Raw genomic sequence first — 25,935 nt, 5'->3', positions numbered from 1 at the left:
CCTGGGCTCATGCACACTGTCAGCAGAATTCACACAGCAAAAGTCACACTCAGGAGAGCATTATTTACAAGTTTAATTCAGCGTTGATCAGAACAAAAAAAACCATGACTGCCTGCTTCAGTGTCTTCGACACCAAGAGAGAAAACGAAAGCAACAGAAAACATAAACATCCTGTGAACAGGAAATGCGCAGGCTGTGACACAAACATCCTGCTCCCTTTTAAGGTGGAACGGAAATATCCTAACACAAACTGCATAGGTACCACTACAATCCACAGGATGAAGGAGTATCATTTTAAAAAAAATCTTTTTTATTAATTTTCCAATAAAAACAGCCAATTAGCATATCCATTAAATCATATTCATCATCCAATTATAATCCAATAAAAAACAACCAAATTACAGTCCTAATTATTAATTTTTTCTGGGCTTCCCATAGTCTGGACCTCTGAAGTATATCTACAATATCTTCGTTCTTGCCTTCTTCTTGTTGTTCTCATATCTTCTACATTCTGATCTTAACACTTTAAAGTTTTCCATCCCTGGCTATGCGATTCTCAATCATGTCAGAAATCATATACAGTATCCTTTCATCCATTGAGTTCAGCTTTGTTTATGTATATATATTTTTTCAACTTTTCCTGATTTCATTCCAGTCTTCCAATCTGGACTGTTGTCCAAGTCTATCGTTTGAAGTTTAATGATGCAGCAACTCCCAAGTTGTTAAATCATTCCAATCCGGGCTGTTGTCCAAGTCTGTCATTTGAAATTTAATGACGCAGTAACTTCCATGTGGTTAATTGTTCAATTGTTGAGCATACTGTTTGCAATGTTGCAATGTAAATGAACTGTATTCCACAGATATAAGTCATTTGATAATCGATCAGCCTTCCCAGAGACCACACAATCCCCCCCTCTGGGACCTAGAAGGGGGGTTGCGAGACATCCATTTGGCCTTCTCTCTTGCTCATAATGAAGGAATTCTGCAAACAGATGCACTGTATGTTATCCCAAATTGTTGTCTCAAGTCTTTATAAAGTCAGCTAGCAAATATTTCCTACTTCCCTCACAAAAGGGAGGAATTCTTATATTTCCGTGCTGTGTCATATTAACAAGCGCTATCTTGTTTCTTCTTTTATCTTTTTCAAGTCTTTCAAGTCTAAGTAAAGCTGTGCAATTAAATACTTAATTATAAATAGAAGTCCATCTGTACTTTAAAAAAAATAGGTTTCTTGATGAGGCTTGGCATAGAAAACCAATTGTAGATATTGAGAAGAGAAAAAAGGACATACCAATCACCTCCATAATCCAAATGCCATGATGAGAATCTCTTTGAAGTCCGAGCTTAAACACCAGGGACTGTACAGTTCTGCAGGTTTTTCTCAATTTTCTTCGGTCCACACCATGTCTGTTTATTGTCCAAATCTAATAATTTTATCAAATAGATATTTCCGGCTTATGAGCGTGACTTCGGAGAGTGCCAGCCGTGTCGTGCTCTGGGACCCAGCGTCCTGCCGCTTGCACCTTGATGCAAGCTGACAATCTCGGATGGTCTGTGGGTCTATGAGACAGTCCTCCCCCACCCTCGGGAGTCTGCTAGGGCTAATTACCCCCATATTAACCCTGAATTACCCGCATGGCTGGGGTCCGATCGTGTGGGAGTCAGACATTTCTCACCGCCGGAAACAGGAAGCCTAAGGAGTATAATTTTAGTCTGGTTGTTTCCATTCCGGATAAGAAAAGGCAGCGCATCACATTTGCGGTGATATTTTTGTGTTACGCTATCACACATTGTACTGCTAGCGATGTCTCATCACAAGGGATGCCTCATGCTTGTATCACAGATCTCGGCAGTAACCGCCTCTATCATTTTGGTTGCCCCTTTTTGAGCCTTTTTTAGCTCTACATCAGTCTTTTTGAGGTGAGGTGACCAGACTGTGCATACCCTTCCACCAATGTGATCCCTAACAGCACATTTGGCTTCATGCGTTGTTTGGGCCTAAGTTTTCCAGCACATTGCCTTAAGCCTCACACATTAGAGTGCTGTGCCCTTTAGCTAACACATCCCTGTAGCCGGGTTTTATGCTTATCAGCAAAAACTAACTCTTCTATGAAGGCAAGTAAGCAAACTATGCTTGCCTCTTTCTTAATAATAATAAAAAGAAGGTATGCCACATTTGACTCTTTTCAAATTGCTTCCCTGGAGTCCCATTGACCTTTGAAGAGTAGCCCTCAGGAACGGCACTGAAACCTACATTAAAGGCAACCTTCTTTCTTTAAGAGCCTATTTCCTGGTCTTTCTTCTAAATATTTATTTTGTGAATGCACTTTTGTGGAAAGACAGCCTTTGCATTAAAATGCTTTATTACCCCACAGGCTGCCTTCATAGGCTGGCTGAATGACATATTTCTCAGCCACTTGGTGTTAATTGGGCCATTCTTTAGATTAAGAATTCATTGTTGTCCCAGCTGGCATTCCCCCCTACTGCTTCCACTTCTTAAATACAGTGTGTGTGTGTGTGTGTGTGTGTGTGTGTGTCTGTGTCTGTGTGTTGTGTGTACAATATATAGATATATAGATATGTATGTATATTTTAAATTCCCTTTTCTCGTTGAGAGCAAAACTGTTGATGTATGTGTTAGGAAAACAAAAATATTTTCAAATCCATATTTGTAAAATTTGCTAGAATTTGTAACTGCAGTGCCTTGTGCATTCAGAGGAAGGTTAGGTGCTGAACTGTGCACGCTGGTATTGTGGGTTTTAGCAGGGGATATTCCCTTATTTCCAAATAGCTCAAAATGCAGCAAGGGCCACTTCTCCCATGGATAAATTTCCATTTGCCCAAATATAATAATAATAATTCCTTTTCTCTTTACTTACCACAGCCGACTGGGAAAAGCACAGATAGTGGTGACCAGGAAGGACAATGGGTCAGAGCCTTAACAGAGATTAAGAAGAGGTTTGAGAAGATAGTGAGGCAATTTATAAATGGCATTTTGATGGTCTCAGGTATAGTAATTCTTATTGGTCATGTGGTATTCATATTGCATCTAATTTAATTTGCATCCTGAGGTCTCTCTATCTCTCTTACACACCTAAACCCACCCACACCCACCATGATGATACAAATTAAAACTCAAATGAATAATTGTACAAGCTATACACACACACACACACCATGAATGAATGAAATGGTCTTTCATCCAGTGAAGACTGAATTTTTACTCATGAATGCCACCTTGAGCTCCTCAGAGGAAAAATAGATTGGATATAAACCAATAAATAATAAATAACCCGTCTCTGTCCAGTTTGCCTGCCCCAATTTTGTATTGAGTGAAGGGGACCACGTTTGGAATAATGAAGAAAAGAAAGCATAACCTAAAAAGGAAAAAATCAAGAAACTGGTGTGCTTGCTGTTGTTTTTTAACGATAATGAGGCTCTTACCATTTTTGGTTTACCGAGAAGGAAAGTGTGCAGACTATAGCTAACTCAATCAAAGTGTGATGTTAGTGCCCCACAAACCACAACCTGTTTAGGCACTATGAGACTCAGAAATAAATTAAATGAGCATGCACAGAGTGCACCTGCCTCACCAGTGAGAAAGCTCTTTGTATTTAATTTGGCAATTCTACAACGTGTATCCTTTCTACCAATAGAATCCCCACAGCAGAATATCCTGTTGGATCAGACCAAAGACCAACATCCTGTTCTTGCAGTAGCCTACCAATCTCTCTCTCTCTCTCTCTCTCTCTCTCTCTCTCTCTCTCTCTCTCACACACACACACACACACAGAGCATTTTAAAACCTAAATAAGAGACTCACACTGTGTCTCCCATTGCACTCTCTTAGTCAAAAAGATGGCTCAAGCTAGCAACCACATTATTCTTCTGACTAGTACAAATAATGTGCTTTGCACTATTTGGAGATAGGATCTTCAAAGAAATAGCTCTGAGCATGCTCAGAAGGCAAGAAGGGCTGCTCTTCAATCAGCCCTCTATTGCCCTATACAGGTGCTGGAATTGCCCTTGCAACAACAAGAGGGAGGGGTAACCTTCACAAATGGGACCGAAAAGTTGGCAGTCTTGATATAATAATAATAATAATAATAATAATAATAATAATAATAATAATAATAATAATTTATTATTTGTACCCCACCCATCTGGCTGGGTTTCCACAGCCACTCTGGGCGGCTTCCACAGAGACCAAAAATGTGTGACAAAAAATGTCACACATTAAAAACTTCCCTGATACTCAAATTTCATGTACAGTGGTACCTCTGGTTACGAACGGGATCCGTCCCGGAGGCCCATTCGCAACATGAAAAGCCTGCAACCTGAAGTGCCGTATCTGCGCAGGTGCGCAGCGTGATTTGGCGCTTGTGCGAGGTGCGATTTAGTGCTTCTGCGCATGCGTGAGCTACAAAACCCGGAAGTAACCCTTTCCAGTACTTCCGGGTCACCGTGGGACGCAACGTGAAAAAACGTAACATGAAGCAAACGTAACATGAGGTATGACTGTACTTTCTCCGCCCAGAAACAGACGGGAGGCCCCTCTCTGCCATAGCTATGCTTTTGGATTAGTATTGGCTGAGTGGTGCAGAGATCTGATTGGACAGAGAACAGTGGATTGACAGAAACGTTTGCAGAGCTTCTTTGAGTTCAAATAAAAGCATAAAATGTATGTGGGACAGGGAAGAGTATGGTTTTGAGATATTGAGGGTAAGTATTATTATTATTATTATTATTATTATTATTATTATTATTATTATCATAGTGTGGGATTCTCATTGGGAGAGCTGTGCCCCAGTAGCCCTAATGGGCCTACCTTGTCAAAAATAACTGACAATTCTCTTCTGGTTTCTATGGCAGGGATATGTTGTGTAGACTATCCAATTGACCTTGCCCCTTCAAAGCAAGTGAAGTTTTTGATAAAGGACCCAGTACTTCTGGCCTGGGATCGAGTTGATACCAGAACTTTGGCCGCTAAACGGAGATCAGTCGTCAAGCCATATCTTACACGGAATCTTGCCTTTGATAAGCCTTTCAGGGGGAAATATAGGCCTCCTTCAAGGTCAGTGAGGTTATCTTTTGTGGGGGAAGTGTCTTAGTTTCTATAGAAAAGCAGGACTAATCATGTGGGTTAGCCGGCTGCAGATATGATCCTTGTAAGCAGGCATTTCAGTGGGCAGCAGTAAGCAGGACAGAGGGGCAAGGTGTAGTGTGAGTGCAGCACTAGAGCCATTCTGTTGCTCCCTCCACTGCACCCTTACTGTGCCAATCTGCCTCTCAGCTGGCAGGAGTGACCTCTACATTGGGAAACTGGATGGACAACACTGCCCTGCAGGCTGCTTCTGACTTGTAGGCCGTGGCACATTGCATCAGATGCATGAAATGGATGCAGAAGGTGCAGGGTGCAGAGATGCTTGGTCTTAGGTGCACTAAAGGATGCTCAAATTGGCAAGCATCCTGCAGTAGAAAAAAAAAGCTGCCATAATGGGTGCATTTGCATGAACACGGATGCTAAATCAGTCTTTGCCAACCTGGTGCCCGCCCAGTGCCGGATTTGCGTATAAGTTAAACAAGCTGTAACTTAGGACCTCACTCTCTTGGCCCCCCCCAAAAAAAAATTTAAAGGGGAAAAAACCTGGATGTGCATTTCCAAAATATAAGATAAAAAACAAATAAAATAAAACCTACATACAGCAACAGTGTTTTGTGTTGTGTAGGCTCCTATTTGTTATGCGGCTTTAGATACCTATTAGGGTCCATAAATTACCATATAGCATATATTCAACACAAAAAACAGCGGCAGTTTGTTGTTGACAAAGGACAGCTGGACATATAAAGGGCCCCATTACCTTCAGTAGCTTAGGGCCTCATCAAACCTAAATCCGGCCCTGTGCCCGCCTGATGGTTTTGGAGTCCCACTTCTACCTGTCCATGGCTGAATGGAGCCTGTGGCATTGTGGCAACCTCCTTTGATAAAGATGGGAGTGAGGTAATGTGACCAGATTTGGGTGCTTTGAAATTTAGACACTCCCTGTCGTCAGTAAAATTTGAGAGGTCTGATGTTATCTGTATGTGGTAGTGTTTTCTAATATCCAGCAGCAAGGATTTTTAATAATGTGAAGAGAAAACCTGTGGCCAGTTATCCCTCAACTAGAGGATCAAAGTAACGATGAGGCACTTTGTAAACTGAAGTGGAATTTCATTTATACACTCTCGATAAGGGTTATAGTGTAATGGTTACTTTGATAAGGCACAACCCTTCGTTTCAGTCAAAAGCTCTTTACAGAGATACGTAGTTAAGAACTTTACATAAAACTCTCACTTTAACTTGTTTCTGAATAAATTAATTCCTCCTAGGATGACTATTTTGTTCTACTAAGCCAATAAAACACACCCAGGCCCTTTTGGGAAAATCTTTACCTTCCCCTCAGGGAAATAGTCAGGATTGCCCTGCCTAGCTAACCCTTTTCCAGCTCTAATTTAATCCCAGTTTGATTCCTATCTGACAGTTTATTATCATTGTTGTTGTTGTTAGTACTACAATTTATTCCTGCCCTTCACCCTAAGGTCCCAGGGCAATTTACAACAATAAAAACACAGTATCACATACTTTTAAAATCTATTAAAAATCATTTATCTCTGTCTCAGCCCTAACTCAGCCCTTCCCATCCCGGCCTGATTCCTATTTTATAGTCCATCCCAATCTGACAGTTTAACTGTCAGGTTCAAATTTTGAACTCTCCAATCTCTCTTCATTGATTGGCTTCTGAAGTCTTCAGGAGGCTGACCAAAGCTCTGTCCATCACAGAGCCTTAGTCCAAAACATCAGAAGGTCACTAAATTGACAAATGCTGTGCTAAATGTTCCCTGGAGCACTAAAAGAGCAAAAAACGTAAACAGGAGAGAAACTATAGGGAGAATTACTCCTCATACAGATTTCTGCTTGTGGATTCTCAGCATGGGCTGGAGTGTTCTTGTTGTTGTGTCATGCCATTTCCCCCAGCAAAACCTTCTCTTTACTGTTGACAAACACCAATCTGTAGAAAACCCAGTCCCTGTTTTACCAACCCTGGACAAATCTGTCCATTTTGGTTTCTCTCAGTTTCTCCTTTTTCCAATCTTTAGTTCACTACACCTGTACCCCAGCTTGTGATTGACTGATTGATCATTTTCAAAAGAAGCCCTCACAAAATTCACCAGCATTTTAGTGTGCATTTATCCTAATGGGCTTGCATGTTGTTTTCCCTGCTATAATGTAGTTTTTTGTGTTCACAGTTTTGTTCACGCTTTCCCCTAATAAACATGGGGGGTGGGCTGGAGAACTACACTGCAAAATTCAGAAAACTGAAGATTTCAAAAGATTACTGCCTTTTGGTTCACATTTTATTTTGGGAACTTCAAAACCAAACCCAGCTTCTCCCTTGCCCCTCCTTAGCTAGCCCCAAAATTAAAGAGGCATTCTCTGGGAGAAGGGCTATGGAAAGAGAGATTGTTGGCAAGCCATTTTGCAAGATGACAGACTTGATTGGAGCTGTGGCCCACCACTCATTCCTTCATCTCCTTAACTAGTTGCTGACTAGGTCCTCAACTATGTAGCCTGCTTTCTATAATGTTTGGCATTTTGCCCTTGATGGACCATAACAGGACTGTACTTGAGAAGGACATGTCTCTGTGGTAAAGCATCTGCCTTGTGTGCAAAGGGCTGCAAGTTCAGTTCTCAGCATCTGCAGGTAGGGTTGGGACTAAGCCCTCTATGAAGTCCCAGAGAGCTGCTGCCAATCAGTGTAAACACCACTGAGCTTGGTGGACTGTTGGCCTGACTCAGTACAAAACAGCATCCCGAGGACCACCTGTTTCCATATGTACCAACTTCATTGTTCTTTCAGTGCCAGGCAGAAATGACTTTTTATTTCCCCATGTTGGAAGATGCAGTTTAAATGCTGCTGGTTGTTTTATGCTACTTCTTTTAATTCTGTGTCTTTTAGATTATTATTTTATTTGTGTTTTAATGGTTTTGTGCTTTTAGTATGCCAACCTCGTGAATACGATTGAAGGGCAGTATGAAAATGCTTAAAATAACCAGCCAACCTCTGACTAGGGTTCAAGTCGCAACTTTACTTTGCTTTCTCTGCCCCCCACCCCCACAATTACCTCTCTTTCTCTCACAACCGCATCACGTGCTTCTCACAGGAGCAAAGCAGAGGTGTCTGCAGCTAAGGATGCAGTTCGTCCACCAGAACCTTGGGCAATTTCTCTTGCTGACTGTCCAGTCGTGCTACACAAAATTATGTCTAAAGTTGGAGATGATTTATGCTGCAGGTGTGTGGTGAAGATCCCATTGATTACAGACTTGGAATTTGAAAAGTTTATTACTGCCCCAAGAGACCCTGATCAGGTCATTGTGATCTGTGTGATCTCGCCTCAAGATCATTCCTACTCCCCTTTCTTTGAGTGGTCCATCGAAAATCTGTACATACAAATGCAACACGGCCGTCCCTCACCTTGTATTCAGGTAAGCTAGCTGCTAAACATGTGCGTGCGTGTGCACGCGCGCGCGCACACACGCACACACAAGTTGTTTTGGTTGTACATCTGGGTTTGTATTTTGTGAGCATAGGATTTGATATCTGACACAGAAGTCTTCTTCCTGTTCATTTTAATTAAGTTTAAAAGCATGTTTCTGGAGCGTATGGAAGCTGAGAATAAGATACACTCTGAAACATGAGGGTGGAAGCCAAAAGGAGACCTTCCAATGGTTGGGTGACCCCTTCTATTCTCTGCACCAAAAGCTTTTTGTCACTCCTCTCAAAATAGATAAAGCTGCAATGTTATGCCCACTTTCTAATCCCCAATAGGCACAATGGAACTGCAAAACATCCATAGAATTACACTGTAAATTAAAGTCATACAAATAAACAGCTTCTGCTTATTTCCATATTTGATTCACAACACCCTATCAGTCTTTCCTTGTCACAAGAACAGGACTACTTTGGTACTTAAACTGGATTTTGGTGAAGCATATACACACCTTAGATATGAGGCCCTGTTTACTTGGCTTCTTTTCACTAAAGGTATTGGACAGGCTCCCTGTCATTTAGGCAGCTCATGCGCACACAGACACATATTGCCTGATGAGAACATGCCTTGCTAGAACAGACTGCCAAGGCCCATCTGGTCTACTATTCTGCTTCCCACAGCAGCCATCTTGTGGCCCACAGGCAGGGCAAGAAGGTGAAAAACAGATCCCCCACCAGTTGTCCTCAGAATTTGGTATTTGGTGGTATTTATTTCCTCTGAATATAGAATAGCAATTTAGCAATGTGACTGTTATGTATTTATCCTCTGTGAATTTCTCGTATCCCTCAAGAAAAATGGACACAGAGGTTAGAGGGCTTTATATTTTGTTACAGGCACAGAAACTCCAGCCACAACATTTTCCCTCCCCACAATGATCCCTCCAGGCTGTGATATCGTTTTTCAACACATTCATTTTCAGGGCCTGTGCCAGTATCTGTCATCCATGGGCAGTTGCCAGGACCACAGCATCTCAGCAGGGCTCATTGCTGATGTCTGCCCTGGACTCGCCTTAAAATGTTTGTTTGACCAGTACACAATGGTTGGATCTTGCTGCCATTTTAATTCCCCACAATGTGCCACATTAACGCTACATCAGCACATTGTGAGAAATCAAAATGGAGGCTAGATTCAGAAGCCTGGTACTCCTTAGAGCACTGTTGCTGTTGGACTTTGCCTCAGTTTAAGCTACCAGGGCACGGCAACAGTTGAGGTGCCTGCAGTAGATAGATATCAGTCTCAAACTGGCTTTGGTGACTTTGGAATGAAGGAAGCAATGTATGGCAAATCAGTCCTTGGGAAGAGGAGAAGAAGAAGAAGAGTTTGGATTTGATATCCCGCCTTTCGCTCCCTTTAAGGAGTCTCAAAGTGGCTAACATTCTCCTTTCCCTTCCTCCCCCACAACAAACACTCTGTGAGGTGAGTGGGGCTGAGAGACTTCAGAGAAGTGTGACTAGCCCAAGGTCACCCAGCAGCTGCATGTGGAGGAGCGGAGACGCGAACCCGGTTCCCCAGATTACGAGACTACCGCTCTTAACCACTACACCACACTGGCTGAGATGTGGGTTCAGTGGGCTCTACGGTGAAGCTGATAATCTCAGCCTTTCTCATAGTCTTTTAGCAGTTTATATGGCCAATGGCTGGAATAAGTCTCTGCTACAGGTTCTCCCTGCTTTCAGTCAAGTTTTCAAACAGTGGGTGGGAAAAGAGAATGAAAAACACCCTACTCATATGCAAGGAAAACAGAGAGGTCAGCTAGAGCCCTCACTGTCTCCACTTCATCTGCCTGCCTGCTGGAGTTGGCAATATTTAGTTCCTGTGCTAGACTGTTTCTGCTCCCTAGCATCAGAAACGTTACACAAATCATTGGTTAGAACAGAAACCCCCAGGACCTTTCCAATACACTGACAGTATCACTTGTTCCATTCCCAGTGCAAGCATGATCCCTTCCGCTTCCTGAGATATGATCTTGAGTGCCCTCTAAACAAAAATCCTCCTCTGCTGGTGCAGAAGCATGCCGTTGTTCCTGGAATGGTGGTAGTAAGTATCTGGTCTTTTTCTTCTAGCAAAAATTCACACACACACAAACTTCTAATAAATGAGACCCCACAACTTTTTGAGGAGTTCACTAATGCTTTTGCTATTATAAATTTGTTAGTCTTTAAGGTGCCACTAGACCAGGGGCGGATTTTGGCAATATGGTGCCCTGAACAAGGACAAAATTTGGTGGGCCCCCAAATATTTCTTTTCACAGTAATTCCTTTTGGTACAGTTGATCTTTTCAGTAGGTACCCATATAAATATAGTTGCTGCTGATGCTGATTATGTGGCTCCTTAGCTCAGCGCCCTGTGCAGGGGAAGTGCCCTATATCCAGTGCTGACGAGACTCTTGGTTGACTTTCACAGAACTTCCTAGTATGTTTAGGGTTGTAGTCCTAGTTACATAATGATTATGCACTGTATCCACAATCCCTATAAATACACTGTAAAATACCTGTCTCCTCTCTTTGGTTTCTTTTCCAACAGAAGATTTCAAAGCACTCTTTTCGCTTGATTTAATCTCATCATCTGACCTGTGAACTCAGCATCATGATCTGTTTTAATATCTGTCTATATATAACAAGTGAGCAATAGAGCTTGGAATTCAGTTGACTCCCCAAAACCTCATGTTTTGTGCAGAAAATGTGCTACTGTGTTGAATGACTGGGGCTCCCACTCTAGTTATTCCTGCAGTATATTGCTCTCTTCTTAGGAGCCTTAAGCACATAAGGAGAGAGGTTTTTTATTTAGACCCATTGACAGAGGCGCCAAATCAGATAATGAAAGCCTTTCTGTGCTCTATTAAATGCTTGTAAACCGCTGGCCATGGAAGTCTAACACACTGGGTAGTCAAGTTCAGAGTTTCAAAGGGTTTGGAGGATATTATTCATTCCCTTCAGCACAGAAGAATCTATTGGCTGACTTCACCCTTGCTCTGTCCCAGTGCAGTTAATCATATTATATACCACTTTGAAGTACAGGCAACATTGATTCTAATAGCAGGAGAGAATATTTTAACTGCATAAAAATGGGGGTGGAAGTGAATCAGAGGTGGGGTGTGGGTCACTGGTAAGAACTTTGATTCATCTCAGCAGAAGGCTGGCACCCAAGATTATCCACATGGGAAGAAATAGTTAAAAGAAATGGTGGGAAAATAAGGTAACTTTCTCCCCTCTTCCACAATATTGTTGTGATCATAATTAGTACTGACATAATTAATCTACTCTTTTCAACTTTTTCATAGATGTATATTATCCTTTACACCCCAAATTTAATTTAGTTACCTCTGAGTTCACCAGAAGTGTAAGAACTAAGACCCTTTTAAAAGAGCTAGATCCTATGCATGTCTGCTTGGGAGTAAATGCTATTGTTGTTTAATTGTTTAGTCGTGTCCGACTCTTCGTGACCCCATGGACCAGAGCATGCCAGGCACTCCTGTCTTCAAATGCTATTACTTCCAAGCAAATATGTTTAGAATTGCAACCATAATATTTGCATGTGACATGTGCAAATAATCTGCATAATAACTGGCTGAATATGGATGGGTGCCAGGCAGCAGCATCTGGTGAGCATTCCCTTGGATTATTTTATTTATTTACTGCATTAATATAGCTGTCTCGTGATGACTTCTCTGAGTGGCTCGCAAAGCAAAAAATTAAATAAAACGCAACACTAAGCTACCGTATAAAGCAATGAAATGATAACAAATTAATTTTTAAAACCGAGTTGAAATACAATTAAAAACCCAGTGGGTAGCATCCACTGTAGTCTATGCACTGCAAACCTTGGGAATACTGCTCTGTGCTCTGTGTGGCGCTATCCTTGGGCCTGGTCCAGAAGCTCCAGTTAAGTGCAGCAGGAAGCAACAAGACTGCTGGCAAGGGCAGATGGCCAACAGCATGTGGCATCTCTGCTAAAATACCCTGGTCAGCTACTAGACCAGGTTCAACTTTCTTGTATTCATAAGCAAAGCCCTGAACAAGTTGGTTCCAGGGTACCTTAAGGACCACCTGAGCCTTTATAATCTAGCTCAATCACTGAGATCATCCAGAGGAGCACTGTTAGCTGCCCCCCATGCAGACCTGGCCCACCCATGAGGCAGGATGAGGTGACCGCCTCAGGCGGCAGGATCCACGGGGGCAGCAGATCCTGATGTAGATCTTCACTCACCCCTTGTTCCTGATCCAGATCTTCACTCAACCCTTCTTCCCTGGTGGGGAAGGGAGTCTCATTTTGTGGTTCACCTCAGGTGCCAAAAGGTCTTTAGCCAGAAGAAGCTTCAACTAGAAGTCAGACATTTATTCTCACTAGTTCATTGTTGAGGAATACTCTTCTAGCTAGACTTGCCATATTCCCAATTTTCTTGGGGGGGGGGAGTTGTTGAGCTTTTCTTGAAAGGGATTTTTAAAGCATTTTCGCCCTAGTTGTCATATGTCTGGGTTTCCCCAGATATTTGCTGATTCATTGATAATCCACCCGGATGCCATTTTGACACTCCAATTCCTGGACATATCTGGGAAAACCCAGACATATGGCAGCCCTACTTCCAGCAGAAATTCAGCACACATCCTCACAGCTAGCTTTCAGACATCTCTTGAAGACCTCTTTATACTGACAGGTCTGTTCAGTTGTTCAAACTATTCCAAGATGAACCAGCTATTTTTATGATTGTTTTGTATCTTTTTTATGTTACATTTTATTGTACTTGTATACTGCCCTGATACTTTATGTGATGGGGTGGCCTATAAATATTTTTAAGAGTAAAAATAAATAGATCCATGCCTTTATCCTGAAAAGGATTGTTTCTTTGTATCAAAATATTGCCTATTGAAGAGCACAAGAATAGAAGGGTTCTTGTACTCTTGCAGGCTGACTCCATATGAAGAATCAAGCATAGAATATTTATTTGGCCATCTTAGTCTGCACACAGGGGGCAAAAACCGGATTATAAAATGACTTAGAAGAACAGTAGTACTTGGGGCGTTTTTATCAGCTGGAAAGATTTGTTGAACACACTAAGATTTGTTCTTCCAACCTGAAAGAAATTGTAAATTGCAACCCATGGCCATAGACCATCTATGCACTGTCAGCCATAATATACAGAGGTAAATTAATGAGTGCATAGAGACTATTTTTCTTCTCTAGATAGAAATGGGCAAGCCCAGCAGGTGTATTTGAGACTGCCTTGTCGATATCTTATGACTGTGACATTCACGGGGTTAATGAATCATTCTGTTGCCGACTACATATGCAGACTAAGACCCCATCTGTAATATACATTTAAAGCAGTCATGGTTTATCCCAAAGAATCCTGGGAACTGTAATTCAATCAATCAATCAATCAATCATTTTATTTGTATACCGCTTCCCAAAGGTAAAACCATGCTCAAGGCGGCTTACAACATATAAGAAATTACATACGAACAAAATAATCATAAAAATAAAGCACATGACCAAATTAATCAAAAAGTACACAACAATTTCTGCATAAATCTGAAATAAAGATAAAAAACAATATCAATGACAGCAACAACTCTCATCTGTCCAGCTGGGTATTTGTTTTTTAAAAAAAGGAAAATAGTGAACACCACCTGAAACTTCATTACTTCCTACGTAAAGGTGACTTTTAAAACTTAGTAATACGTACTGTGCTTTCTATGGCACTTGAAGCAGTAGCCCACTAGAGGGAACTGCTGATGCTCTGAATGGGCAGAGCTGGGAAGAGAAGAGGCTGCAACTTACAGCTGCCAAAGAACTTTGGCTTCACAATGAACGCTTTGTTCCTTGCACGGAAGCAACGCTAAATCACACAGGGCGAGCATGTGGTTGCCAGCCACCCATTTCCTATAGGGACCCTTACCATTTCCAAGCCCCTCCGTCCCACCTCCCTGATCTCATATCCTTGCCTCCTCAGGCCTTCCACCCACACCCCTTGTTCTCTCCGTGGCCCCTCCTAGTTCTCCTGTGCAACTCCACATTTTGCCTTCTCTCCTGGCTCATGTGCCAGTTTCTGTGGCCTGCCACCCACGTCTCTTTCCTCTCTTACCCTCTTCACCCCTTCCTGGCCAGTCAGCCCTTTGAGACTTTCCTTTCTTGCTCTGACTTAGAATCATAGAATCTTAGAGTTGAAAGGGACCCAAGGGCCATCTAGTCCAACCCCCTGCAATGCACCCCCTCCTTCTTCTCCATGAGCACTCCACCTAGCCTCACTGCCCATCTCTTGCTGTTCCACTTATCTGCCTAGTGGTGTGGTGCCTTGCACACACCACCCCCTGTCCTGTCTTAAGTCTAGGGATACTTACCTTTTACATGTTTATTTGGGGTGAATGGAATCCATTTTATTTGGAATCCATTAAGTGAATGGATGTGGGGAACTGGCAAAAGCATCATTGCTCCATCCTAACCTACATGCATTCATTTTAACCAGTACTGATATGCCCCCATACATATAGCAAGAGATGTAGAGAACATTTGGAACTCAGGAAAGCTGATGCTTCTGAGCAAACAGCAAGGATAGCCAAGGTGGTGCCCTTCACATGTTGTTGGACTTTAGCTCCTATAAATCCCAGTAAGCAAGGTCAGGGATGATGGGTGTTGTAGTCCGATAACATCTGGAGGACAGCAACTTGGCTACTTTTGCTGCTCCCCTATCATGGATTCATTTGCCCCATATGAACATCAGTAAAGCACTTGCAGTGTCCTGTCTTTGACCTCCACCTGCTTTTGAACCTTTTCTATCCAGCATGATATGTCCATATTCTGTAATCTTATTCTTGCCCAATGAATTTTCCTTTACAGTGTACTCTTTTTATTAAAAAAAACCAAAAAAAAAAACCCCTACTGTACTGCATTAGTAGTAAAGTAAGGACAGCCAGCTTATTTACTCTGAAGGGCTACACTCCTCTCCAGTCTGGAGACCGAAGGACATTTTGCTGCACAAACAAATTCTCTTCTCCTCTGTGCTCCCCTGCTGCCCAGAAAGCTCAAGTTCCATAATAGTTTTGACACCCTTTTGTAATCAGAACCCCCTATCCAATAGCACATTGCCTGCAGATATGTACATTACATATTGCTATTGCTGTACATTGACTAGAAATGTTATTTATTTGTGTATATGAATCTATTACAAAAACAAAACAAGTTTTTTAACTGGCCCTATGTAGTAGGGAGGCATGCCCACCATAAATTTTAAAATTAATTCCAACAAACCCTCCTTTAAAAAAGAAAAGTGGACTCTTTGCCTTGTGGTAGCAATACTGCTGTAGTTCTTTTAGGTGATAATGCTCCCCCAAAACACACAAACACACACCAAATAGTTTTAAAATACAGGACTTTTGGCAATTTAATCTTCTATATATCCAAGAGCGAGCCACTGAACTTTGCTGCAACCACACACACCTACAGAAATGTGAAAATACGTTGCTGTCTTGATATCTGGCACACACAGAAAGGAGCTGGTAACCTCCTGTGATTTGTGGGGAATAGGGGTGTGGTCAGCAGGCACTGCCTGCGAGGGACACAGCAGCCGAAAAGGGTTTGCAGTAAGCCTTTCTGTGGTCAGGCTGTAAGACCTGTACTGTTTCTGCTTTCCCAAAGTGAATGATGTTTCATTCAACACCAGGAGTGTTAAGTGATGTGCAGGAAGTGTGTGTGTGTGCGTGTGCGTGTGTGGAGAGAGAGAGAGAGAGAGAGAGAGAGAGAGAGAGAGAGAGAGAGAGAGCTGTCAAAGCCCCTTCATGTCTGGATGAAAACATTTAAGCCTCCTGTGCATAACAGGAAAAGGAAACCATTTGGTCCAAGTCTTCCAACTCGCTTATATATATATTTTATTGCAAAGCATTTTTGTTCCCCTCCTTCCTGCCTGTTTGTCAACAGATGTATGCTGGAGGGAAGCCAGTGTTTGGGGGCTGTGTTTTCAACGGATACAGCTTCAGCAAGAAAGACCTGCTGAAGCAGATCAACCAAGTTTGCCTTGACTGCAAGATGGGCCACTTCCTGCCACAGAGCTTCAAATTTAGGTAAAACAGGAAGTCCAAGGGAAGGGGAAGATGGGAATGGGGACAGGGGAGGCAGTGTCATGCAGAGGTCTGTGTTTGCAACAAGAACTGGATGAACTGGTGCACTGTGACCAGAGATGAGCTGTTATAAGAAGAACGATGTGCCCATAAACTCCATTGTTAACTGTTCTTGCTGCTAAGTATATAACTAGAGCAGGGGTAGCCACAGGGGTACCACCCAGATGTTATTTATGTATTTATTTCATAAAATTTATACACCACTTGATAGTAAAAATCCAACGGACTACAACTCCCATCAGTCTCAGCCAACTAGGCCAATGGTCAGGGATGATGGGAGTTGTAGTTAAAGAACATCGAGGGGTACCATGTTGGCAACTCATGAACGAGATGGATAATTTTAAAAAAGAAAAAAGGTTGAATTCTAAATTCTTCCTTGCTGTGTTTCAGGTTCCTAACATTAGGCCTGTTGACTGGTTAAGTTTTTAGAGTTGTATCCAAAGCTAGTTCACAGAGTTAGTGTTTGTTAGCCCATTATGTTAGTGGGCATGAATAACTTAGGTTTCTTAATTTCAATTAGTCTACTTTCAGTAGAACTTGGAAGTCAGTTGGATACTTATTGTTGCTTATTCAACTGACATGTAATCAATGCATTATGTGTACATAAATCTGCATATTACCAAATCTTTAATAGAGACTCATTTTTAGCCAGTTGAAGTTTCCATTAAGAATGAGCAAAATGAACTTTTGGGTTAATAGACTTACATCACTTAGGAAAGGGCACCATCATTTTCTTTTTCACCCAAATGGCAAATGCTGTTCAGTGTATGCATGTGTGCCACACTGGGGCAAAATTTTTTCCTTATTTCACAAGTGCACTAATGGAGCCTAAGCAGGTGATGACTGACCTGGAATGAGACCTTGGGGTCAAAATGGATAGGTCAATGAAGATGTCAACCTAATGTGTGGTGGCTGTGAAAAGGCTGAGTTCTATGTCAGGGATCATTTGGAAATGAAATGAAAATAAAACTGTCAGTGCTATAATGCCATTATACAAATCTGTGGTGAGAACATGCTTGGAATACTGGGTACAGTTCTGGTTGCCTCACCTCCAAAAGGATATTGTAAAGTTGGGAAAGGTTCAGAAAGGGGCAATGAACATAAGCAAGCCCTATGGAACAAGCAATGCAGGTGTATATAGAGAGGAATATAATATTATTAAGTGTGGAGAAAGTGCTACCATGGGCTGTAGTAAGGGGCCACCAACTTGGATGGCTTTAAAAGAGGATTAGACGAAATCAGATTTGTGTAAGATAATGCTGCCAATGGCTATGATGGCTGCATTATAACTCCACTATATGAGAGCCAGTGTGGTGTAGTGGTTAGAGTGGTGGACTCGTAATCTGGTGAACCGGGTTCGATTCCCCGCTCCTCCACCTGCAGCTGCTGGGTGACCTTGGGCCAGTCACACTTCTCTGAAGTCTCTCAGCCTCACTCACCTCACAGAGTGTTTGTTGTGGGGGAGGAAGGGAAAGGAGAATGTTAGCCGCTTTGAGACTCCTTCGGGTAGTGATAAAGCGGGATATCAAATCCAAACTCTTCTTCTTCTTCTTCACTATTGGATGCATTATGTCTTTGAACGCTAGTGCTGGGAATCATAAGGTAGTGGTGAGTTCTATTGCACTCAGGTTCTGCTTGTGGGCTTCCTGAAGGTATCTATTTTGCCACTGCAAAGCATCTAGTTCGCCACTTGACGGACCTTTGGAAAATAAGCAGAGAGAAAAATAAATTTGAGATTTGCCCATCCATACCCCTTACATATCTCTTAAACTTGTAGGGGTCAATTTCAGTGTAACAGACTGAATTACAACACAAGTTCCATCCATTCTTTCTTATAGCCACTTTCCCTTTCTACTCCTTCTGCCTTCTCATCCCCTTTTCATGCGTAATGTGGCTTTGGAGCCTAACTTCCCTTGCACAAAAGAAACAGCGCATGTTCGCAGAATGGGGCTTCCGCAGCCCTCTTGAGAGTCTGTTGTTGATGTTTGAGGGGGAGCTGTCTGCCCCCATCTTGTTCCCTTTCCTTTCCATTATTCCCAGCCCATCTCTGTATGACTCTGCGGTGCTGCGTATTTTCCATCCTACTCTGTATTCCAGTTGCGTGTCCTATACTCTATGGACAGCCCAAATTGAGGAAACTGAACGAAAGACACAAATGCATCAAATGGACACATGTTCCCCAAATGTGCTTAATTCATTTTGAACTGCCTCTCCACCCCACCCCTGGAATTTATTCTGGAACTAGTGACGCGGCCTTGATTATCCATCAGCGATGTGAGGCTGTCCCTACCTGCCAGTCCTGTGCTTTGGTGCGTATTATTTTATGTCATGTGGGCGCCTTTAGCAGCAACTCCAGCGCCGAGCAAGATTTACAGTCTGTTTTTAGCAGCTCAGGAGACTGGAGGAAGAAAGTCCATTCAAAGCATGTGCTCAATGGATGGATATAGCATCAGCTCCACTACAGTCTGTTAAACCATTTGCCAGGGGTGACTAATGGCTGTTCATTCCTGTGGTATTCTCCGCAGTCACGTTCAAGAAGGCTAGAGTCTTGTTACTGGAGCGACATTGATATCTGGGAGCAACATGACTTCATTCTGTTCTTCCCTCCACCCCATAAACTAGCTGCTGTTGGAATTTAAACTATAGCGCAGTGTCAGATTCCTAGACCAAGGGCTGTGGACTCTGACTTTGCTAGAAACTCATTGTCTTTGTGTGTAGGAATTCTAAGGGTGAGATATTTCACATCCTAAATATATGGCACCACTGTTGTGTTCCCTCTACTTTGAAGTACTTCGAAGCACACATACACACAGTGCCAGGCATCTCAGAGTCTTTAAAGAAAGCAGGCACAACCCATTGTTAAGCCCCGTTGAAATAAATGGGACTCAAGTTAAGTCATGTCCACCCCATCATCACTTTCACTGGGATTTAGTCATGATGACTAATGTTTTGATGGATTGTGGCTGTGGAGTCTAGGAACTGATCCATTCCCTGCTGATAACAAGATGCCTCTGTGTGAACTGGAGGGATTAGGAAACCCTTTATGCGTCACTGGAGCTTGCTTGTGATCTTAACTAACATACACTGAAGAATGAAGTAAAGATAAGAGGGGAAGTCAGGAAGCATTTTCACCCTGTTTGCAAATATCTGTTCTGTCTGCAAAATAATCGAAATATTGAAGGAAAGGAAGTGGGATTTGGTGCTTTCAGTGCAATGTTTTCCTTCCATGAACATTCCATGAACATTTGTAGGATCAAGGTCCTGTTTGCTTGGTTAATTTTTACAATCACTGACCAATGAATCTAATCCTATCTCTAGAAGCACAGTAATATTTAATATATTCATATAGACTATAATCATTCATATATCCACATATGATCCACATATATTCATATATCATATACACATTTTTCTATCAAGTCTTGGCAATATTTTCCAAGAGGTGGTAGTTATAGACATTCCTTATTTTAAGAGATCTGATATCTAAAGACCACCTGAGCCATCATCAAACAATATTGTATCAGAACTAGCACTTTCAGTAATATTGAGAAAACATGCGATAGCCTCTCTTTTTATTGAAACTCTGTAATGGTAACATACCAAGTCCTCCCCCCCAAAAACCTTTGTATTACAGGTCTAAATTCTCAACTCATCCATCTCAAGATAGCCAGTGCTAAGGGAATCTACTACTGCATTGCACTTTGCTCAATAGTACAGCAAAACTTGCTCTCTGTTCATAGCAAAGTGCCGTAACTGTATTTCATCTACCGGCTTGAAATGAGCCCTTTCTGCAGCCTTATTCAGAACTCCTGATGTCGGGACAAGGGATGGAGTTCATAGACTCATAGTTGGAAGGGAATATGAGGATCACCTAGTCCAAACCCCTACAATGCAGGAATCTTTCGCCCAATGTGGGGCTTGAACACATGGCTCTGAGATTAATAGTTTCATGCTCTACTGAGTGACCCTTTAGACCAGTGCCATTGATACCACCCATACAGCACCCATGGGGGGGGGCAATGAGAAACCAGCTTCAGGGAGAGTAGACATGTATATGGACTGGAGTCCAGGAAGTCAATTAGCTGGGTGTAAATTAGAGAGGATCACAAATATTAGCAAGTGGAGAGGAAGATCAATGGATAAGGAAGAACTGGCAGCCATTTGGGCAAAGATGTGAATATGAAGAAGACTATGGCCAGCTGCACTTTCCTCTTTTGTATAGGCATTAATGTGGAAGAGCTGGCAGTGGGGGAGCAATAGCACATGATGAGCATGACTTAACTTTAATTCTTGCCAAACATATTTTGGCAATTAACACTTTTGTTGAGTTGAGGGTCAAAAATAATTGCAGGTGTGTGAACAGTCAATGAGAGGAGGTGCATTTAAAAAAAAACCCCAACAACAGTCAAATGATCATGTCCGGAAACTAAGAGGAGTGAGAGTTAGGCCAACAAGTTAGCAACTTGCAGATATTGTTGAGTTGATGCTATTTATTATTGTACAGCTTACCCTAAGCAGGGCAAAGATCTGAGTCCAACCAATGACTCACAGATCTATGAAAACATAGCGGCTGTGTTCCTTTTTGTGCCTGCTACTATGAACTGCTCGGGGTTGGGGGCAGGAAAGCAGGCTGATGGCCTGTCAAATAGGATGCATTCGACATAGCAAAGGAATGCTAGAAAGCAGCAGAAAGGAAAGTCTGTTGTTCAAAGGTCAGCAAGACAAAACTCTGGCACTGGCTTTCAGGAAAAGTTGAAGGTAGCTGAATTTGTTACAAGGAGCACCATTTTTAAAAACACGCACACATACCACATTCTGTCCTCTGCTCAGATGACTAAGTGTTTATAGTGAATAATCAATATATTTCTTGTTAAAACAAGGAGTGAGAGGAAGTTACACACAGAACACTCCATCAAAAGGCAAACAGGCAAAACACGTGAGACCAGCAACAAAATGTTGTAGTTGGGAGTGTTCCTGTATCTGTTCAGGGTTCCACCTGGCTCATGATTCATGCGCCAGACCTCTGTACCACAAAGTGAAGAGTGAGAGTGCAGAAACTTCTCTTTAACACAAGAGAGTCTCGTCCATGCACTCATCATAGTACTGCTGTGCATTAAATGCAGAGCTATGGGGGTTGCACACATGGCCCTCTCCCTTCTAGTAGGGATAGACAAGCCTGTCAATATTGGTTTATCTCTGTTTCTCATGTTTCCAACCTTAAATTCAGTTCTCCATATTTCCATATCTGTTTGCAATTTTAAACCCTCATGAAAATTCACCATCAGATTTATCCTAATCCACACATTCTTGCAAAGCATTTTCCTCTAACATGATGCATTTTAATGTTATTTTCACTTATATGCATTTTAATGCACATTTTACCCTAGTGAATTCATCTTTAATAAACATTACTGACTGGAGAACTCCACTGCAAAATTCAAAGAAGAGTAGATTATGATTTGCATATTGTTTGGGGAACAGTGAGTTAGGGAGATTTTCCCTTTATATGTGAACTGGAACACAATTTCTCCCCATTCCTATCTTCTAGTGTTGAAAAAGTCACTAACTGGAGCAGACAAGTGGTGAATTGGTGGCAGCAGCTGGAAGATGGGCAGAGGAATAGGAGTGGGACAAGTGGAGCATGATGTGTTATATGTTGAACCTTAATTGCTGGTTCAGACTCCATGCAGGTTATATATACAAGTTAAACAACAGGGTTATATAGAGCACCCTGATAGGTCTGTTGATTCTGCAAAGTTTCTGCTAGTCCAAGGGAAGTGAAAGAAGGAAAAGTTTTGTTTGCGCTTAAGTGAACAGTGCACAGTTAATTCCCTGTAAGAATACAACATGCAGGATGTGGGCAGCTACCTCCTGACTAATTACTTTCTTGACTGATATGGTGAGACAAAACTGTACCCATTGCCTTGGCTCTGTGATTGGCATATGGTCTTTGTCTGGGCCAGCTCCAGGTTGGCATGGGCCCTCAAGGTGGACAGCTCTGGCTCCTCTTGCCCTCCCATCCTCTGTCCTATGTTTGCTACTGGTGGAAAGGCAAGCAGGGCGGGACAGCCCCACCCACAGTGGACAAGGGGTGAAAACTGTAGTAACAAAACCAGTGCTGTAAATGGAATTGGGGTTGCTCGTGCGTAAGGGGGCTGCTGCTCTAGGCAATGTTGTCTGGCTAAACCTTTCCCTGGCTGGACAGCCCTTTCTCCGTGGCTGTGTCAGTCACTGGCAGAATCCGTCAGTGGGCGTTTCCTGAACTTCTTCCAACATAAAAGCTCTTTGACGCCAAGTCTCCGCCTAGCCTCCCTGCGCGGAAGTCTTCTGCGCAGAGTGGGCGTGGCCAGCGGAGGTCCTGGGCTCTCCCCGCTGGTCTCTGTGGAAGAGTCTTGGAGCCATGTCTCCGAAGTCCTTCCCTGCTCCCCTTTCTTCCTGGTGTCACGCCGATTTCCTTCCCCAAAGGAAGTGTTCTCTCTCTCCCTGCTGGTCCCTTCTCCTGCATCGTTGGGGAGCCTTACCTCCACTCTTGGCTCTGATGGCAGTTCCCTGACAAGTGCCATGGGTGGAGGAAGCAGAAGCTGTGGCATGGCTAGCAAGGTGAGGAGAGCGGCAGGGAGGGTGGTGCAAGGTTGTTGGCAGCTGCCCTGCAATGCTCCCTGGTGTCACCGGGCTTAGCATCTGCTATATCATAGGAATATAAGAGGAGCAGGCCAGTGACTCATCTTTTCCAGCATCCTCCTCTCATAGTGGCCAATCAGATGCCTATGTGAAGCCCACAAAGAGGACCTGAGCACAACAGTGGAGGTAGAACATGGTCACCAGAGTCAGAAGCTATAGATAGCCTCATCCTCCATGAGTTTGTCTAATCCTCTTCTGAAGCCATCCATGTTGGTGGCAATCATTGCTTCGTTTGGGAGCGAGTTCCATAGTTTGATTATGAAAAGGTCTGTCCTTTAATCTTCCAACATTCACATTCAGTGGATGCTCCCGAGAGGGAGAAAAACCTTTCTCTAACCACTTTCTTCACACCATGCATAATTTTATCCACTTCTATCATTGCAGCATACTCCCTTTAGAAATGCGCTGCAAATGTAGCAATTTGGAGAATGTGCATTTGAGTGTCCTATGAGATGCCCCTCTGCTTTTTCCTTACATTTTGTTTTCTGCAAGCGAGACAGTTAGAAACCTGCTCAAGATTAACTTTGATAGCTGCGGACTATGAACAAATGTTGTAATGGAGGCTGAATGTGCCTCCTGGGTCTGCTAATGCCCAGCCTGCTGTATGTCCGTACGGTCCAATAGGAAGATGTGTAATGCATTTGGCTGTCTTAAGCATCCTGGACAGCAGAATGTAACAAGAACAAAATTGCCTTGCTAATAAGGCCTTAAATCCAGAGGAGGCTAAAGAACCTGGGTATTCAGTGTGTCTTTCAGTTTGTGATGGATTGTGGATTGCACATTTATTGTAAGTAAGCCCCTGCCTTTCTCCTGGTCTGCATAATCGGCCGTAATAAATTATCGGGGAGCCACAAGTCCCCATTCCTAAATTGCATTCACGCTTGTGCAGTTGGTCAACGTCTCTGTCCATTGCTGTGAATAATTGAGCATGGTGACACACACTGGAACTTTGCTAATAGTTAAAATGATTTTTGAATTAAATCAAGTAATGGAAGAAACAAGGAAATGGCCTGTAAATCATGTCCAGATCCCAAGGCGTTTGAACCTTTGCTGCTGCCTGTTTGGAAGTTTTTACAAACAGCCCTTGACATATATTGCTTTTGTGGAGTTCGCCAGCATGAACCCCCTCCATCCCTTCGAAATAAAGAGCAGCACTTGAGACCTGTACTCTGAGTTGCTAGTGGGAGATTCTGCACAAAGATCTTGGCAGCACTGTGAAGGCACAATTTATTATTCCTCCTGCCCCAGTGCTAGAACTCAAGCCCGCAACCTCAGGTATTGACTTCCTCTGGTGCTGTTGCACTGATGCTCCCATCTCAGCCCACATATGATGCAGTCAGAATGCATCTCGAGTGTAGGTGGGGAGAGGAGCTGGACTATTCCTGTCCTTTCAGTGCAGTATATGTGACACAGTTGGTCCAGAGGAGAGGTTCCGAGTATAGGATCAGCAGCCCATCGTTATTTCTGCCACTGAAACAAATTGAAAGGACTGTGGTCCTAGGCTTTTCAAATATCCTTTGAAAAAACCAGAGAGGGTTAATCTTTTCATTATGGCACTCATTTCTTAGCCACACTTTATCACTCCATCACTAAACCTTTCAAGCAATGGTATTTACTTAGCTGGATTTTCTAGCTCACTTTTTCCCAAGGGCTTGGGAAATCAATCGCACTAAAATCAGATTTTATTCTTTTTTAAGAAAGAGGGAGAGCTATAGAAATACCAAAATTCAATTTCAGAATCATATCTCAGGGTGGAAGAACACACTGTGTGAATATACATCTAACAAAAGTCCAAGAGGCAGCTTCAAGAGGTGGTTTTGGGATGGAGAAGCAGTGTGTGTATGTGGTGTGTGCAGTGTACGTGCAGCTTTCCAGACCTCAAAGATTTCACCCAACTCAACTGGGAATGGACCCCCGCTCATTAAATTGCTACCGGTTGATGCACATTTATATGAGCCTGTTCTGCTGCCAATACAACTATATCACTCTATTCAGTGATGTACTTTGGATATATATGATCCCTGTTAGCTGTTTTCTAGTAGCTGCCTTACAGCTGTAATCTGCTGGGCTTGAGCAAGCAGTCAGGTTTATGGTTTAAATGTATCTCTCCACCAAAAATATTTGAGAATGAAAAATGATGGAGCTAATATAAGAGAATTGTGAGCCAACTTTCAGACTTAGCAAGAGATCTGTGTGCAGGTGGGCCTTTTAATGGCCTCTGCTGAGCACTTCGTTATGTAGAGCCATCACCCCAGTTTGCTATAAAGAATTTTTCCCTATTGCTTTTGCCGTTTCAAAATTAATTTTCTTGTAAAGCCACACTGCCTTATCTTGAGGTGAGAAGCAGTGTAAAGAGAAAGTAAGAGCTGTAAAAGAAGTTAGGGAAATTGCTAAGGTTCATGGGTACTGGGCTGACTCATTTGTTCCAGCAGTCCTATTTTTATAAGCTTTATTTCCACTGCCCCTTTAATGTACCTTTCAACTAATACTGTCCTATGGAGGAACTTCCTTCCCAGTACAGCTATAACAAGTACAACAGAAATTCAGAATCCAG

The 25,935-nt window shown here is 42.6% G+C and overlaps 1 protein-coding gene and 1 long non-coding RNA gene across 13 annotated transcripts in view; one reads left to right on the top strand and one right to left on the bottom strand.

The window, feature by feature from the left end:
* The window catches only part of LOC310757540, a 34,895-nt gene extending 28,129 nt beyond the window's left edge, over positions 1–6,766 (bottom strand). For 3 of the 4 annotated variants that reach the window (XR_014545305.1, XR_014545306.1, XR_014545307.1), the window contains exons 1-2: positions 6,623–6,733; positions 2,880–2,937 (exon numbers count right to left, since the gene is read on the bottom strand). This is a non-coding gene — a long non-coding RNA (uncharacterized lncRNA). Of the gene's footprint in view, positions 1–2,879; positions 2,938–6,622 lie in introns of all 4 variants that reach the window. The other variant, XR_014545304.1, reaches the window with a different exon arrangement.
* Positions 1–25,935, top strand: part of LOC310757528 (uncharacterized protein C3orf20 homolog) — a 50,113-nt gene that overhangs the window by 15,640 nt on the left and 8,538 nt on the right. For 8 of the 9 annotated variants that reach the window (XM_083602701.1, XM_083602696.1, XM_083602700.1 and 5 more), the window contains 5 exons: positions 2,885–3,008; positions 4,873–5,074; positions 8,203–8,524; positions 10,519–10,626; positions 16,501–16,643. In XM_083602701.1, the coding sequence (XP_083458827.1) occupies positions 2,885–3,008; positions 4,873–5,074; positions 8,203–8,524; positions 10,519–10,626; positions 16,501–16,643 (899 nt within the window). The remainder of the gene's footprint in view (positions 1–2,884; positions 3,009–4,872; positions 5,075–8,202; positions 8,525–10,518; positions 10,627–16,500; positions 16,644–25,935) is intronic. The other variant, XM_083602703.1, reaches the window with a different exon arrangement.

The sequence above is a fragment of the Podarcis filfolensis genome, assembly GCF_964270895.1.
Source record: "Podarcis filfolensis genome assembly, chromosome: 2".
Classification (NCBI taxonomy): domain Eukaryota; kingdom Metazoa; phylum Chordata; class Lepidosauria; order Squamata; family Lacertidae; genus Podarcis; species Podarcis filfolensis.
Note: the sequence above shows the minus strand (reverse complement) of the source record. Positions and strands in the feature narration are given on the sequence as shown.